The 16587-nt window shown below is 68.0% G+C and overlaps 2 protein-coding genes across 2 annotated transcripts; both read left to right on the top strand.

The window, feature by feature from the left end:
* The first annotated feature begins 396 nt into the window (after positions 1-396).
* PSMD3 (proteasome 26S subunit, non-ATPase 3) lies at positions 397-9248 on the top strand. Its single transcript, XM_068166976.1, has 12 exons — positions 397-630; positions 1294-1484; positions 2734-2871; positions 3047-3183; positions 3888-4078; positions 4223-4326; positions 4417-4531; positions 6205-6324; positions 6432-6535; positions 6987-7142; positions 7491-7541; positions 8628-9248. The coding sequence occupies exons 1-12, from the start codon at positions 447-449 to the stop codon at positions 8703-8705; spliced, it is 1569 nt and encodes a 522-aa protein (XP_068023077.1). The 5' UTR covers positions 397-446; the 3' UTR covers positions 8706-9248.
* Positions 9249-11804: 2556 nt separating this feature from the next.
* CSF3 (colony stimulating factor 3) lies at positions 11805-15102 on the top strand. Its single transcript, XM_068167009.1, is given in 6 exon segments — positions 11805-12329; positions 12597-12736; positions 12738-12767; positions 13218-13325; positions 13453-13599; positions 14087-15102. Coding segments are annotated over 6 exon segments (696 nt in total). The 5' UTR covers positions 11805-12229; the 3' UTR covers positions 14258-15102.
* Positions 15103-16587: the final 1485 nt, after the last annotated feature.

Genomic DNA, 16587 nt, shown 5'->3' with positions numbered 1-16587 from the left:
GGGTCACCGCCAGGACGAGGGCCCTGGCCGTGCTGTGCCCCAGCGATGAGGGGAGCCCACAGGCGGCGGGGGCCGGGGCCCAGAGGCGGCGGGGCCGGGCCCGGGGCCCACAGGAGGGGCGGGAGCCGGGGCGCATGCGCAAGGGCCTCGCACCTCTGCTCGGCGCGGCCGGCGGGAAGCGACTGCGCATGCGCCGAGCGGCGGGCGGGAAGGGCCGAGCGACGGGCGGAAATCCCTGAGCGCCTGTCGGAAACACCCGAGAGCCTGTACGGAACTACCCGAGCGGCCGCGGCGGGGAGGAGCCGACAGGTGGCGGTTCGCTCGGCGCTCGGCTGCGCGGGCCTGGCGGTGTAGGCCGGGCTGGGCGGGCGCGGCTGGTCGTGCCTGGGCTCCCGGCGTGCCCCGCGGTTGTTGCAGTGTCACGGCCGGCCCGGCGCGCCCCGGCCATGAAGCAGGAGGGCGCCTCCCGCCGCCGCGGCGACAAGGCCAAGGCCCCCCCCGAGGGGCCGCCGCCGGCACCTCCCGACGTGGAGATGCAGGAGGAGGCGGCGGCGACGACGACGGCGGCGGCCGCGGAAACGGCTGGGGAAAAGCAGCCGCAGAGAGAGCTCGACGCCATCACGTTGGAAGGTGAAGGGGGGGGGGGGGGCGGGTTGAAGGGAATGGGAGGGCACCGGAGAGGGGTCCCTGCCGTGGGAGGTAGCGGGGAGGGGTCTTGGGGTGGAGGTGGGAGATGAGGGAGCCCGGAGAGGAGGGTCTCTGGGGCGGGAGGGGGCGAGGATCTGCTGAGGGCTCATGGCGGAGAGCGGGACCCAGACCGGGCCGGGGTGGGGGGGGTTCTGGGAAAGGTCTCTGTAGGAAAGGGTCTGGGGGAAGAGGGGAGGAAGAGGGGAGTCCAGTGAGCCCCGGCGGGGGGGGGGGGGTGGGTGTCTCTGTAGAGAAAGAGCAGTATGGAGCTGCCTGTTGGGGGGGGGAATACTGGAAGGGGGGGAGCTGAGGCTCGCTTTGAGAGAAGGCAGGTTGCCAGCTGCGCCTTTTGGGGCAGCCTCTGGAGGGTCCCCGTGGGGGGCAGGGGGAGCTGCGGACACGCTGTGGTGGGCGCTGCACAGGAGGAAGTGACCTCTGGGGAGGGGGTTTCCTCCAGCCCCTTCCTCGGGGCAGGGCACTTAGGACACAGCTCCCCGAGCGCCGCAGGAGGGGCGGCTGGAGGGGTCCCAGCGGCCGCGGCCGTGGCCGTGCTGCCTGCGGGGAGGCAGCTGCTGATTGATGGCACACGGCCCTGTGCTGCTGCAGACATCAAGGAGCACGTCAAGCAGCTGGAGAAGGCCGTGGCGGGGAAGGAGCCTCGCTACGTGCTGCGGGCGCTGCGGGCGCTGCCCTCCACCTCGCGCCGCCTCAACTCCAACGTGCTGCACAAGGCCATCAATGGCTTCTTCACCTCCAACACCGCCCTGAGGGACTTCCTCCTGGCCTTCCTGGAGGAGGTACGGAGACAAGGAGGGTCGGCAGGGCTGGCCCCAGCGGCCCAGGGGACTCTTCCCTTCTCCTGCCCCGGGGAGCCTCCGGGGCGCTGCCCTGCAGCAGGGGCTGGGGGGCAGCCAAGCTGCTCAGAGGCTGTGTGCAGGGGGGGGGACCTGCAGTGCCAGCAGCCTGGGCTGGCTCTGTTTCATAGTTTCATAGATTCATTCAGGGTTGGAAGGGACCACAAGGATCAGCTAGTTCCAACCCCCCTGCCATGGGCAGGGACACCCCACACTAGATCAGCCTGGCCAGAGCCTCAGCCAGCCTGGGCTTAAACACCCCCCAGGGACAGGGCCCCAACCACCTCCCTGGACAACCCATTCCAGGGCTTCACCACTCTCATGGGGAAGAACTTCCTCCTCAATCTCCCCACCTCCAGCTTCATTCCATTCCCCCTAGTCCTATCACTGCCTGAGATCCTGAGCAGTCCCTCCCCAGCCTTCCTGTAGCCCCCTGCAGATACTGGAAGGCCGCAATTAGGTCACCTGGGAGCCTTCTCTTCTCCAGACTGAACAGCCCCAACTCCTTCAGTCTGTCCTCACAGCAGAGCAGCTCCAGCCCTCTGATCATCCTTGTGGCCCTGCTCTGGACACCTTCCAGCACCTCCACATCCCTCTTGTCATAGGGGCTCCAGAACTAGAGGCAGGACTCCAGGTGGGGTCTCCCCAGGGCTGAGTAGAGGGGGAGGATCACCTCCCTTGCCCTGCTGGCCACACTTCTCCTGCTGCAGCCCAGGATCTGATTGGCTTTGAGGGCTGCAAGTGCACACTGAGAGCTCCTGCTGAGCTTCTCCTCCCCCAGCACCCCCAAGGCTCTCTCCTCAGGGCTGCTTTCCAGCCTGGATTTGTGCCTGGGATTGCCTCGACCCAGCTGCAGGACCCTGCCCTTGGTCTGGTTGAACCTCCTGAGGTTGGCTTGTGCCCATCTCTCCAGCCTGCCCAGCTCCCTCTGGATGGATCCCTTCCCTCCAGCTGTCTGCTGCCCCACACAGCTTGGTGTCATCAGCAAACCTGCTGAGGCTGCACTCAGTGCCACTGTCCATGGCACCCACAGGGATGTTGAACAAGCCTGGGCCCAGGACTGATCCCTGAGGGACTCTGCTTGTCCCTGGCCTCCCCTGGGACTGTTGTCACACCTCAAGCAGAGGTGTGGCTGGGGCCAAGCTGAAGAGCACTGGGGGGGGGGCTCCAGCACATCTCTCTCACCCCCCAGGCCATGGACACAGAAGCTGAGCTGCAGTTTCGCCCCCGGACGGGGAAGGCAGCCTCAGCTCCACTCCTGCCAGAGGTGGAGACCTACCTGCAGCTGCTCCTGGTCATCTACCTGATGAACAGCAAGCGGTACCCCGAGGTGAGGTGCCCTGAGCTGCCAGCTGAGCTCTCCACCTGCTGCTCCTGCCCCAGGCTGGGCGCTGGGGACCTGCGGCCTCGTGGCCTCCCCTTGCTGAGAGGCTGTGGGCAGCCTCTCTGCCCTTGCTGGGCAGCAGTTTCCTCCTCTGCTCTGACCCTTTTTGCCCCTCTGGCAGGCTCAGAAAGTCTCTGACGACCTGATGCAGAAGATCAGCTCCCAGAACCGCCGGGCCCTCGACCTGGTGGTGGCCAAGTGTTACTACTACCACTCCCGCGTCTACGAGTTCCTCAACAAGCTCGACGTGGTCCGGAGGTAGGCTGGGCCCTGGCTCCTGGGCTCTCCCTCAGCTTGGCCCTGTGTGTGCCCCAGCAGGCAGGGCAGGCCCTCTCCTCCTCCTCCCTGATGTGCTGTCATAGAATTGTCAGGGTTGGTAGGGACCCCAAGGCTCAGCCAGCCCCAACCCCCCTGCCGTGGGCAGGGACACCTCACACCACAGCAGGTTGCTCACAGCCACCTCCAGCCTGGCTGCAAACACCTCCAGGCAGGAGGCTTCCACCACCTCCCTGGGCAGCCTGGGCCAGGCTCTCACCACCCTCCTGGGCAACAACTTCTTCCTCACAGCCAATCTCAATCTCCCCACTTCTAGCTTGGCTCCTGGCTCCATTCTCCCCCAGTCTTATCACTCCCTGACCCCCTCAAAAGTCCCTCCCCAGCTTTCCTGCAGCCCCCTGCAGATCCTGCAAGGCCACCAGAAGGTCTCCTGGCAGCCTTCTCTTCTCCAGCCTGCACAGCCCCAACTCCCCCAGGCTGTCCCCAGAGCAGCTCCAGCCCTCTGCTCCTCCTCCTGGCCCTTCTCTGGACACCTCCAGACCCTTCCTGGCACAGAGGCTCCAGACCTGGATGCAGCACTGCAGCTGTGGTCCCAGCAGAGCAGAGGGGCAGAATCCCCTCCCTGGCCCTGCTGGCCAGGCTGCTCCTGCTGCAGCCCTCCCCCTGCCTCTCTCCCTCCCCGGCAGCTTCCTGCACGCCCGGCTCCGCACGGCCACGCTGCGGCACGACGCCGACGGCCAGGCCACCCTCCTGAACCTGCTGCTCAGGAACTACCTGCACTACAACCTCTATGACCAAGCAGAGAAGCTGGTCTCCAAGTCTGTGTTCCCTGAGCAGGCCAACAACAACGAGTGGGCTCGGTACCTCTACTACACAGGTGAGCGCCGGCGGCGCGGCGCGGCGCTCCGGGGCTGCAGGCAGCCCCTGGCAGGCCCTGCAGGCAGGATTTGAAGGCCCCAGGGAGGCTTGGCCTGGTGGGGTTCAGCCACCTTCTGCCTGCCCCCCCACTCTGTGAGCACAGGGCGCATCAAGGCCATCCAGCTGGAGTACTCCGAGGCGCGCCGGACCATGACCAACGCCCTGCGCAAGGCCCCGCAGCACACCGCCGTTGGCTTCAAGCAGACGGTGAGCAGGGGCAGCCTGGGGGCTTGGGTGCCCCCCCCCAGGGAAGCTGCTGGGCACTGGGGCTCACTGGGGGCTCCCTTTCCTCCCCAGGTGCACAAGCTGCTGATCGTGGTGGAGCTGCTGCTGGGGGAGATCCCGGACCGGCTGCAGTTCCGGCAGCCCTCGCTCAAGCGCTCCCTGATGCCCTACTTCCTCCTGACCCAGGGTAGGAGCCTGCCCCTGCCCAGCACCCCCTGCTGCAGGGCACCACTGGGTGGGGGGGGGTTTGTGTCAGCCTGACCTCAGTGCCAGGGCAAGTGATGGAGCAGATTATCCTGGGGGCAATCGCTGCGCACCTGAAGGATGGCCAAGGGCTCAGGCCCAGCCAGCATGGATTTAGGAGGGGCAGGTCCTGCCTGACCAACCTGATCTCCTTCTATGATCAGGTGACTGCCTGGTGGCTGTGGGGCAGGCTGTGGATGTGGTCTGCCTGGACTGCAGCAAGGCCTTTGACACTGTCCCCCACAGCAAACTGCTGGCTAAGCTGTCAGCCCCTGGCTGGGACAGCAGCTCTCTGAGCTGGGTTAGGAACTGGCTGGAGGCTGAGCCCAGAGAGTGGTGGTGAATGGTGCCACAGCCAGCTGGCAGCCAGGCACCAGTGGTGTGCCCCAGGGAGCAGTGCTGGGCCCTGTGCTCTTCAACATCTTCATTGATGATCTGGATGAAGGGGTCGAGTCAGTCATCAGCAAGTTTGCAGATGACAGCAAGTTAGGAGCAGATGTTGGTCAGTTAGAGGGCAGAAAGGCTCTGCAGAGGGACCTTGACAGACTGGACAGATGGGCAGAGGCCAATGGGATGGCATTCAACAAGTCCAAGTGCCAGGGGCTGCACTTTGGCTACGGCAATCCCATGCAGAGCTACAGGCTGGGGTCAGAGTGGCTGAGAACTCCCAAACAGAGAGGGACCTGGGTGTGCTGATCGACAGCCACCTGAATATGAGCCAGCAGTGTGCCCAGGTGGCCAGGAGGGCCAATGGCATCCTGGCCTGCATTAGGAATAGTGTGGCCAGCAGGAGCAGGGAGGTCATAGTGCCCCTGGACTCTGCTTTGGTTAGGCTGCACCTTGAGTCCTGTGTCCAGCTCTGGGCCCCTCAGTTTAAGAAGGACATTGAGAGACTTGAAGGTGTCCAGAGAAGGGCAACAAGGCTGGGGAGAGGCCTTGAGCACAGCCCTGTGAGGAGAGGCTGAGGGAGCTGGGGTTGTTTAGCCTGGAGAAGAGGAGGCTCAGGGGAGACCTCATTGCCCTCTACAACTACCTGAGGGGTGGTTGTAGCCAGGAAGGGGTTGGCCTCTTCTCCCAGGCACCCAGCACCAGAACAAGGGGACACAGTCTCAAGCTGTGCCAGGGGAGGTTCAGACTCGAGGTGAGGAGGAAGTTCTTCACTGAGAGTCGTTCATCATTGGGATGTGCTGCCCAGGGAGGTGGTGGAGTCCCCATCCCTGGAGGTGTTCAAGAGGAGATTGGATGTGGCACTTGGTGCCATGGTCTAGGCATGGGGTCTGTGTTGGACTCGATGATCCTCGAGGTCCTTTCCAACCTAAGTGATCCTGTGATCCTGTGTCATGGATCCATTCAGAGACTGGCTTGGAAGGGACCTTCACACTCAGCCGTGGGCAGGGCCCCCTCCCCCCAGCCCAGGCTGCTCCAGGCCCCATCCAGCCTGGCCCTGAACGCCCCCGGGGAGGTTTTTCCTCTCCCTTGGTGGGACTCAGCTGCAGGCTCTGCGTGGGGAGGAGGCAGCTCCCAGGAGGCGCCCTGGGGCTCAGCCCTGCCCCCACTGGCTTCCCCAGTGTGCTGCTGGGAGCTGCAGCAGGGCTGAGGGACGCTTGCCCCCCGCAGCTGTCAGGACTGGCAACCTGGCCAAGTTCAACCAAGTCCTGGATCAGTTTGGGGACAAGTTCCAGGCGGACGGCACCTACACCCTGATCATCCGCCTGAGGCACAACGTCATCAAGACAGGTGGGAGCCTGCCACTGCCTGGGGACCCCCCCCACAGCCAGCCCCAGGGGCTGGGCAGGCCCAGGGCTGCCTGTCCCGGGGGGCTGCACACTGCTGCTGCCCCCCAGGTGTGCGCATGATCAGCCTCTCCTACTCCCGCATCTCCCTGGCCGACATCGCCCAGAAGCTGCAGCTGGACAGCCCTGAGGACGCAGAGTTCATCGTGGCCAAGGTAGCTCCTGGGGCCACTGCAGCTGCCAGAGCCCTCCCAGCCCCTCCAGCCCAACCCTCCTCCTCCCACCCTCCCCAGGGCAGGGGCCAAGCCCTGGCCCTCTGCAGCTTTGAAAGCCCTCCGGGGCTGGGGGGGGTTCGGCCACCTCCCCGCAGGCGCGGTCTCGGAGGTTGGGAAGGGACTTGAGGTCAGCTGCTGGGCAGCACCCAGCCCCCTGCTCCCCTCCTGCCAGCCTGGCCCTGCTCCCAGCTGCTGCCCCCCAGGAGGGGAGCACTCACCCAGCCCCAGGTTCCCTTCCTGGGTGCTGAGCCGAGCCGCAGCGGCCAGGCGCTCGCTGCCCCCGGCCCGGGCAGGCAGGGGGTACCCTGGGCAGGCAGGGGGTACCCTGGGCAGGCAGGGGGTACCCCGGGCAGGCAGGGGCTGCCCTGAGCCTGCAGCCTGGGGCTTGCAGGCCATCAGGGACGGAGTGATCGAGGCCAGCATCAACCACGAGAAAGGCTACGTCCAGTCCAAGGAGATGATTGACATCTACTCCACCCGGGAGCCCCAGCTGGCCTTCCACCAGCGCATCTCCTTCTGCCTCGACATCCACAACATGTCAGTCAAGGTGAGGCCAGCGGCCGCCCCGCCCTCTCGGCACCTCCCCGCCCTGCCCCGCCCTCTCGGCACCTCCCCGCCCTGCCCCGCCCTCTCGGCACCTCCCCGCCCCGCCCCGCCCTCTCGGCACCTCCCCGCCCTGCCCCGCCCTCTCGGCACCTCCCCGCCCTGCCCCGCCCTCTCGGCTCCTCCGCCCCGCCCCGCCCTCTCGGCTCCTCCGCCCCGCCCCGCCCTCTCGGCTCCTCCTCCTCGCCCCGCCCTCTCGGCTCCTCCTCCTCGCCCCGCCCTCTCGGCTCCTCCCCCTCCCCGCCCTCAGCTCTTCCTCTCCCTTCTTACTTTCCCCTTCTGTCTTCCCCAGGCCATGAGGTTCCCACCCAAATCTTACAACAAGGACTTGGAGTCTGCAGAGGTGAGAGCTGGGAGAGCTGAGAGCTGGGAGGGCTGGGAGCGGAGAGCTGGGAGCTGAGAGCTGGGAGCTGAGAGAGCTGGGAGCTGGGAGCTGAGGGAGCTGGGAGCTGAGAGAGCTGGGAGCTGAGGGAGCTGGGAGAGCTGGGAGCTGGGAGCTGAGGGAGCTGGGAGCTGAGAGAGCTGGGAGAGCTGGGAGCTGGGAGCTGAGGGAGCTGGGAGAGCTGGGAGCTGAGGGAGCTGGGAGAGCTGGGAGCTGGGAGCTGGGAGAGCTGGGAGCTGAGAGAGCTGGGAGCTGAGGGAGCTGAGAGAGCTGGGAGCTGAGGGAGCTGGGAGCAGAGAGCTGGGAGCTGAGAGAGCTGGGAGCTGGGAGAGTTGGGAGAGCTGGGAGCTGAGAGCTGAGGGAGCTGGTAGTTGGGAGCTGAGGGAGCTGGGAGAGCTGAGGGAGCTGAGAGCTGAGAGAGCTGGGAGCTGAGAGCTGGGAGGGCTGGGAGAGCTGAGAGAGCTGGGAGCTGAGAGCTGGGAGAGCTGGGAGCTGAGAGCTGGGAGGGCTGGGAGAGCTGGGAGAGCTGGGAGCTGGGAGAGCTGGGAGCTGAGAGCTGGGAGGGCTGGGAGAGCTGAGTGAGCTGGGAGCTGGGAGAGGTGGGAGCTGGGAGAGGTGGGAGCTGGGAGAGCTGGGAGCTGAGAGCTGAAAGAGCTGGGAGAGGTGGGAGCTGGGAGAGGTGGGAGCTGGGAGAGGTGGGAGCCGGGAGAGGTGGGAGCTGGGAGAGGTGGGAGCCGGGAGAGGTGGGAGCTGGGAGAGCTGGGAGCTGAGGGAGCTGGGAGCTGAGAGTTGGGATCTGGGAGCTGAGGGATCTGAGAGAGCTGAGGGCTGGGAACTGAGAGCTGAGGGAGCTCCAGAGCCTGGAGGGAGGGCAGGGAGCCACAGAAGGGTTGGGGTTGGAAGGGAGCTTGAAGGTCATCTTGTCCCAACCCTGGGCCAGGGGTGGAGACACCTCCTACTGCACCAGGGCACAGAGCCCCCCTGCTGCCCCCCTGCAGCCCCTCTGGTGCCCCCTGCCCCCCTGCAGCCCCTTGCCTCTGCCCTCAGGAGCGCCGGGAGCGCGAGCAGCAGGACCTGGAGTTCGCCAAGGAGATGGCAGAGGATGATGATGATGGCTTCCCCTGAGCCCCTGGCCTGCCTCCACCGTTTTTTATTTGTCCTTAGGGAAGGTCCTGCCTGGGGGTGGGGGGGAGGGGAATCCTCCCCCAGCCCAGCCCTGGCCTCCCCCAGCCCAGCCCTGGCCTCCCCCAGCCTCTCTCTACCTTTCTTTTATAAATGCCTGCATGTCTGTCCTGTGGGAGAGGGAGACATTTGGGGGGGGGGGGGGGGGAAATGTTCCCTGGGCCTGCAGCCCCCTGCCCCACTCTCCTGGCCCCCTCCCCCCGTGGTGGGAACCTCTTTTTCCTCCCCTTTCCCCCCCCCCCCCCCTCCAACCACCATTCTTTTAAGGTCGTTTTGTGGTCAGGGCTGGCTGAGCCCAGCTGAGGAGCCCCAGGGCCTGGGGGAAGCAGGGCCAGGAGAGGTTTGGGGGTGGGGTGGGGGGGGGGAAAGAAGAGAGGAGCTCAGCTCTGCAGGGTGTGTCCCCCCCCCCCAGCTCTCACAACAATAATGGGGTCAAATTTTGTTAAGCTTCAATTATGACTTTTAAAATAAAAAGTTGGAAAAACACCAACCTGGCTCTGGGGGCTTGGGGGGCTGAGAGCTCAGGGGGGCTGGGATGGCTCTGGGGGCTCAGGGGGGCTGGGGCTGGCTCTGGGGGCTTGGGGGGCTGAGAGCTCAGGGGGGCTGGGGATGGCTCTGGGGGCTCGGGGGGCTGAGAGCTCAGGGGGGCTGGGACTGGCTCTGGGGGCAGCGGGGGAGGGCTGGGGGGCAGCAGTGGAGGGCTGAGGGCCGGCAGGGGAGGGCTGGGGGGCGGCAGGGGAGGGCTGAGGGGCAGAAGGGGAGGGCTGGGGGGCAGCAGGGGAGGGCTGAGGGGCAGCAGGGGAGGGCTGGGGGGCAGCAGGGGAGGGCTGGGGGGCAGCAGGGGAGGGCTGGGGGGCAGCAGGGGAGGGCTGAGGGGCAGCAGGGGAGGGCTGGGGGGCAGCAGGGGAGGGCTGAGGGGCAGAAGGGGAGGGCTGGGGGGCAGCAGGGGAGGGCAGCAGCTCTGATGCCAGCCCGGGGGGTCCTGCCGGCAGCTGGGAGCAGCTGGGAGCCTTCTCTGGGGCAATGTGGGAATCCCCCGGCAGGGCAGCGTGGGGCTGGGGGGGGGGGCGGGGGCCGGGGGTCAAGTGTGGGGCTGCCCCATGCCGGCAGCCACGGCCTGGCCGCGCTCCAGGGGCGTGGAGCAGGGAAGGGGAAAGCGCAGCCGAGCCCCGGGGGGGCTGGATCCGGCGCTGGGGACCCCCCCACCTCCACCCCCCCCAGCTGCCGGGAGGGGTCTGGGGGCGCCCACTCGCGCCTCGTGCAGGGGAAGGATGCCCACGAGGCACAACCGCAGCGGGTGGGGGCCCGGGGCGGCTCCCGGGGGCCAGGCTGGGCAGCTCCAGCGCCCGGGGCGGGGGGGTTGTGCTGGGCCGGCCCCACCGCCCCCACCCCGCAGCCACGAGGTTTCGGCTCCGGTCACCACTTCCTTCCTTGGAAAGCCGGCAGGGGCCGGGGCGCTGATTCACCTCCCCCCCCCCCCAACTCTAGAAAGCACCAAGCGCTGAGGTGGCAGCAGCTGCCCTCGGGGAGCCGGGCAGCTCGGACCTGCCCCCTCCCTGCCCCCTCCCTGCCCACCCGCTCGGGGAGGGCACCAGGGGGGTAGTGGGGGTCCCACGGTCCGCTGCCAAGGACCTTCAGCCGGGCTGGGAGCAGAGCCCTGGGCGCCCCCAGGGGCTGGGGCAATGAGGCCATCGTTAGGCTTCAGGGTTAACAGCTGCCTGGTGCTGGGCCTGGCCCTGCGCTGCTCAGGGCTTGGCCTCCGCTGCCTGCAGGGTTCCCTACCCCAGGGCGAGGGGGAGCAGCTCCTGGGGCTTGCTGCTGGTACCCCACAGGCTGCTGGTACCCCACAGGCTGCACCCCGCTGGCTCCTGGGTCTGCCCTGCTGCGGTGTGCGAGGCTGGGGGGGGCCCTGTGCCCACCCCTGTGCCCATCCCTGTGCCCCTCCCTGTGCCCGTTCCCGTCCCTGTGCCTGTCCCTGTGCCCGTCCCTGTGCCCACCCCTGTGCCCACCCCGTGCCCACCCCTGTGCCCATCCTTGTGCCCGTCCCTGTGCCCATCCCTGTGCCCATTCCTGTGCCAGTCCCTGTGCCCGTCCCTGTGCCCATCTCTGTGCCCACCCCTGTGCCCACCCCTGTGACCATCCCTGTGACCATCCTTGTGCCCATCCCTGTGCCTGCCTCTGTGCCCGTCCCTGTGCCCGTCCCTGTGCCGGTCTCTGTGCCCGTCCCTCTGCCCACCCCTCTGCCTGTCCCTCTGCCCACCCCTGTGCCCACCCCTGTGCCCGTCCCTGTGCCCGTCCCTGTGCCAGTCCCTGTGCCCATCCCTGTGCCCATCCTTCTGCCCACCCCTGTGCCCGTCCCTGTGCCCATCCCTGTGCCCATCCTTGTGCCCGTCCCTGTGCCCATCCTTCTGCCCATCCCTGTGCCCATCCTTGTGCCCATCCCTGTGCCCATCCTTCTGCCCACCCCTGTGCCCGTCCTTGTGCCCAGGGCCCGCAGGGGGACGGTGCTGGACCCCAGGGGTCAATAGTGCAGCGAGACCCCTGGCTGAGCACCACCCCCGGGGTCCCCCTGCCTGCTCCCCTCCCAGCGCCGGGGGCCGTGGGTCAAGCTGGCACCTCCTGTGCCGCGGCCAGCCCCGTGCCGGGCAGGAGCTGACCCAGCTGGCACCGGCCCGAGAGAGCCTCCTGGAAGTGCTTGCGGGAAGCAGCCGCAGCCAACATTCCCAGCGGCAGCGCCGGGGCCGCGGGGGGGGCAGGGAGCAGCCGGCCCCATGCCTGGGGCTGCCCTGGCAGACGCTTCCCCGAAGGGCCAGGTGGGGATGGTGCCTTGCCAGGGGGAGGGAGGATGGATGGCACCTTGCCAAGGTGGGGATCAGGTCCCCGATGCTGCCAGGTGCTCAGCACCTCATACAGGGATGCTGGGCATGACCTGGCCCTGTGGCACCCAGCAAGGGCAGGATCTGGCCCCACGGTGCTGAGCCAGGAAGCTGTGGCCCTGGGCAGGTGCCAGGAGAGGCTCTCACCCAGGCCACCTCCAGCTGATCTCACCAGGCTGGAGGTCACCCAGGTGGTGCCTGCCCGGACGCTGGGCTGAGGGGCTCGGGCAGCTGGCACAGGAGATGCCCACAGGGGCTGGGGATGGCAGCGGTGCCAGAGGGACACCGCCCGTGAAATGCCACAGTGCCCTTGCCCAGTCCCCCACGGATGACCCTGGGCACCAGCCAGCGAGTGGGTTAATGAGTCACCAGCAGCAGCGACTCAGCACCCGCTGCAGTACCAGGGCTCTGCTGGGCATCCAGGGCCACACCAAGGGGCTGCCGGCCCCGGGAAAGCCCCGTGGGCAGCGGGGAGTGGGCAGCGGCCGGAGCGCCCCGGGGCTTGCAGGGTGGTGATTAAGACAATGAAGCAATCGGGGGGGGGTTGCCACATCGGTGAGAACCCCGCGGCCGCTATAAATGCCCTGATCGATGAGGCCGCCCCAGAGCCGGGGCAGGAGGGAGCCGAGCCGGGCCGTGCCGGGCCGCGCTTGCCGGGAGCTGGAGACGCCGACCATGTCCTGCCTCACCCGTGAGTACCCTCCCAGTGCCACCCCCAGCACCCACCTGTGGCACCCGCTGCCCCCGGCCCTGGCACCCTGCTGCCGGTGGGACGCGGGCAGCGCACAGTCTCCCTCCCCCCGTCCCGAGGGTCCCTGCCCCTTCCCCAGGCTGTGTTGGTGCCACCCTCACAGAGTCATCCCTTAGGGGGGCATCCGGTCGCTGAGGCCAGCCCCCAGCGCTGGGTGTCCCCGGAGTGGGTGTCCCCGCGGTGGGCACTGAGCCGCTGTCCCCACAGGAGCGCTGGTGCTGCTGCTGGGCACGCTGCTGTGGGCACCGTGGCGGGCACTGCACGGGGCACCGCTGGCAGAGCTCTCCGGGGACCAGGACTTCCAACTCTTCCTGCACAAGAACCTGGAGTTCACTCGCAAGATCAAGGGGGGACGTGGCCGCGCTGCAGCGCGTGGTGGTGAGTGCCTGGTGCCCACGGGGGGGGGAGGGGGGACGGTGCCCACGGGTGCTGTGGGGTCGCAGATAAAGTGACCTTCCCCTCCCCAGCCTTATCAGCAGCACAAGGCCAGGAGCCAGAGGAGTTCCCTCTGCTTCAGCCTCCCACTGCGCTGCTCAGCCCCTGGGGGCACACCCGTGGGGGGCCTGGGGGGCACCCGTGGGGTCTGGGGGCACCCGTGGCAGCTGCGACCACGGCCGTGTCCCTTGGTGACCCGTGGGGACCTCTACCGGGCACACCCCAGCCGCCGCTGCCACCCCGCGGTTGGCTGCTGTCATCTGGGCGGCTGGCATCCCGCCCGTGCCCCCTCTCCCCCTGGGTGGGCTGGGGGTGGCGGCGCAGCTCGGGGCTGGGGTGGCAGAGGAGGGCAGCGGCCCCGCAGCCCCCCTGAGCCTGTGCCCCCCGCCGCAGTGTGCCACATTCCAGCTGTGCAAGGAGGAGGAGCTGCTGCTGGTGCGGCAGCACCTGGGCATCGCGCAGGCAGCGCTGGAGCAGTGCCACGGCCGCACCTTCCAGGCGGTGAGTGCCAAGCCTGCCCCTGCCACCCGCTGCCCGCCCCCGGCCCCGCCCCCCCGGGGCGGCCCGAAGCCCACCGCGGCTCGGGGGCCAGGCTGCGCCAAGCTGACTACGCTGTGCCCGCCCGCAGGAAGCCTGCTTCAGCCAGATCCGCGATGGGCTCCGCGTCTACCACGGCTCCCTTGCTGCCATCCTGGAGCTGCTGCCCGGCCATGCCAGCCTGGTGGAGACGCTGCAGCTGGACGCTGCCAACCTCTCCTCCAACATCCAGCAGCAGGTGAGGGAGGGACTGAAAGATAGGGGGGGGACAGGGTGGGCACAGGCAGGGTCTGGCACACACAGGGTCGGCAGCCACGGGGAGTGGGGAGGGCACACAGGGGGCACCGGGGCCGCACATGTGGGGAGAGGAGAAGGGCACAGGGTGGACACAAGATGAGAAGGGCACACGGGGGCAATGGGTTCAGCACCTCGGGTAGCTGGGGAGGGCACACGGGGGCAGGGGGTCTGCATCCCTGGGGAGGGGGAGGGCACACAGGGGCACCGGGGCCGCACATGTGGCGAGAGGAGAAGGGCACAGGGTGGGCACAAGATGAGAAGGGCACATGGGGGCAATGGGTTCAGCACCTCGGGTAGCTGGCGAGGGCACACGGGAGCAGGGGGTCTGCATCCCTGGGGAGGGCACACAGGGGCACCACCGGGATGCTGCCAGCCCCTTGGGGCATCTCTGTGCCTGGCACTGATCTGCTGCCTCTGACCACCCGCAGATGGAGGACCTGGGCCTGGCCACGGTGACATTCCCCACGGAGGCCCAGAGCCCCCTGCCCACCTTCTCCTCCCACTTCCACCACCAAGTTGGCAGCTTCTTCATCCTGGCCAACTTCCAGCGCTTCCTGGAGACAGCCTACCGGGCACTGCGGCACCTCGCCCGCCTCTGACGCCCGGCCCTGGCACCACTGCCCCCTATTTATTGACGGCCCACCCTGAGCAGCGCCCCCCCCGGGAGCTGCCAGCTCTCTGCCTATTTAATATTTATGGCTATTTAATATTTATCTGCGCGGGGTGGGGGGGGAGGAGGAACGCCTCCCCGACCCCCCGACCCCCACACCTGCCCCCCACCCCCACCCCGAGCAGGGTGCCCAGCCCTGCGGTGGCATCGGGGGCAGCATCAGCCTTGTTTAATATTTAAACAAAAGAGTATCTCTGCTAGGAGGTTTGGGAGCTGGGCACAGCCCCCCACCCCGGGCACAGCCCCCCACCCCGGGCACAGCCCCCCCCTTGGGCACCGCCTCTCCCTTGCTTTCCCCTCTCGCCCTAGGCTGGCATCGAGGAGCTGCGGGCACCCCCTGCAGCCAGCCCCCATCCCCTGGATGCCCTGCTCCAAGCCAGGGGGGGACCAGAGCAGCACCCCCCCGTGCCGGGGGGGATTAATTCTCCCAGGCATAATTACATTAATTGATATTTATTAGCCAGGAGGGGAGGGAGGAGAGGCCCTGGAGGTGCCGCGGGGCCGCAGCAGCCTCCCCGGGGGGGGGAGGTCTCAGTGCCAGGGGCTGTGCCACTTCCCCTCTGTACTCCAAGGTATTTATTGCAGTTTAACTTATTCGTGCCCGCTGCCTGGCCCGGGGAGGGGGGTGGGTGCCAGCTGCTCCCCACCCCCCGGGGCTGGGTTGGCACCGAGTTTTGTATCGTATTTATTGCCGCGGCCGGGGCAGCCCCGGGGCGGCCCTTGGCTGGGTTTGAGATTTGCCTTAAGAGAGATGGAAATAAAGAACAACTTCCACTGGGCTCCGGAGTCTCCAGCTGCCTGCGGGGGGGGAGGGGGGCACAGAGCGAAGGGGGGGCACGGGGGGGTGTGGGGGGCATGGAGGAATGGGTTGGCATCGGCTCAGCGGTGCCCAGCCCCAGTACAAAGCAGCACACACGCACACCACCCACCCCCAGCCCTCTTACCCCCGCGCTGTGGCACAATCACCACCACCACCACCACCCCCCCCGAGGGCTGGGTGGCACCCAGGGGGTGCCCGGATGTGGCTCTCTGGGGGTGGCAGCTTCCTCCCACGCTTGGCATCGCCACTTGGGCAAGAGCTGATTCCTAGAAAGCACTGGAGCCCGCCGGGCTTCAGCAGCCCTGGCACCAGCACCGTGCCAGGACCCCCTCCAGCGGCTGGCGGGGTGGGGGGGCTCGCCCCTGCCCTGGCACTGCAGGGCATCCCCAGTGCCACGCAGGGAGTGCCAGGAGGGCAAGCAGAGGTGGGCTCTGCAGCGCTGGAGCTGATCTGGGCACTGTGCCCTCACTGGGGCTGGTGGCAGCTGTGGCATCGCTTGGATCTCTGCCCCAGAGCTGCCCCGGGGCACGCCTGGAGCCCCCACCCTGTGCCACCCACCCCCCCGGGGCTGGGGACTGCCAGCTGCGAGGAGAGCAGGGTCAGGAGGCTTGGGCATCTCTCCCCGCCCTTGGCAAGCCCCAGGGCCGCCCCAGGGCCTCTCCCCACTGCCCCGTGGGTGTTCGGCCACCCTGGGCTGTCCCCAGCGGCTCCCGGGGCTGGGTCCCGCGGCCGCCGGCACCACCGCTCCGCGCTCAGCCCAGCCGCGGCCGCGCTCCGCTGCGGGCCGGCAGGGTCCTGGCCCTGCCTTCTGCCAACTTGCCAGCCCTGGGCAGGGGCAGGAGAGCCCCAGGAGAGCCCCAGGAGAGCTGCCGGTGAGAGCCAAGGCTCCTTCCTGCCCCGGCGCTTACAGGAAGCCCCTCCGGCCCCAGCCCCTTCCTGGAAGGTGAAGCTCCGGCAGCCAAGCAGGGAGCTGCCGCCGGCAAATATTGACAGAGGGCTGGGTCCTGCTCTTTGCACCGAGCTAACGGTAAAGAGCTGCCCCCGGGCCAGCAGGAGCTGCCCCCGGGCCCGGGCAGAGGGCAGTGCCAGCAGGCTTCAGGCCCGGTGGGCACAGCGGTGGCACAGGGTGGGCACCGAGCCCAGGACCACAGGCAGCACAACACACCTGAAGGGAGGGGGCTTGAAGGAGTCCTGGTGCTGCCCTCCCCTCAGGCTCAGGGTCTGGGCACAGATTCAGCCCCCTGGAGCAGCCTCTCTCAGCCTGGCACTGCCCAGGCCCTGGCTCCTCACTGCTCCCCGGGCTGAACTCCCTCCCCGGGAGGAGTTTCCAGCAAGGTTTTGCTCACAGCCCGCAGCAGGGCAGCAAAACCTCTTCCACTCCCCCCAGCCCCAGCCCCAGCCCCAGCCCCAGCCCCAGCCTGCCAGCAGGAGCAGCAGGG

This window comes from Melanerpes formicivorus, unplaced genomic scaffold, assembly GCF_026170545.1.
Source record: "Melanerpes formicivorus ecotype bairdi unplaced genomic scaffold, bMelFor1.0.p_v2 SCAF_112, whole genome shotgun sequence".
Classification (NCBI taxonomy): Eukaryota; Metazoa; Chordata; class Aves; order Piciformes; family Picidae; genus Melanerpes; species Melanerpes formicivorus.
This window is presented reverse-complemented; position numbering and strand designations above follow the sequence as displayed.

Excerpts from the sequence above, each read along its gene's own strand:
- PSMD3 (XM_068166976.1), top strand. The coding sequence starts at position 447 with ATGAAGCAGGAGGGCGCCTCCCGCCGCCGCGGCGACAAGGCCAAGGCC. Across the intron at positions 1,485-2,733 it reads TCCTGGCCTTCCTGGAGGAG|GCCATGGACACAGAAGCTGA; the intron begins GTACGGAGACAA and ends CTCACCCCCCAG. Across the intron at positions 4,327-4,416 it reads CCGTTGGCTTCAAGCAGACG|GTGCACAAGCTGCTGATCGT; the intron begins GTGAGCAGGGGC and ends TTTCCTCCCCAG.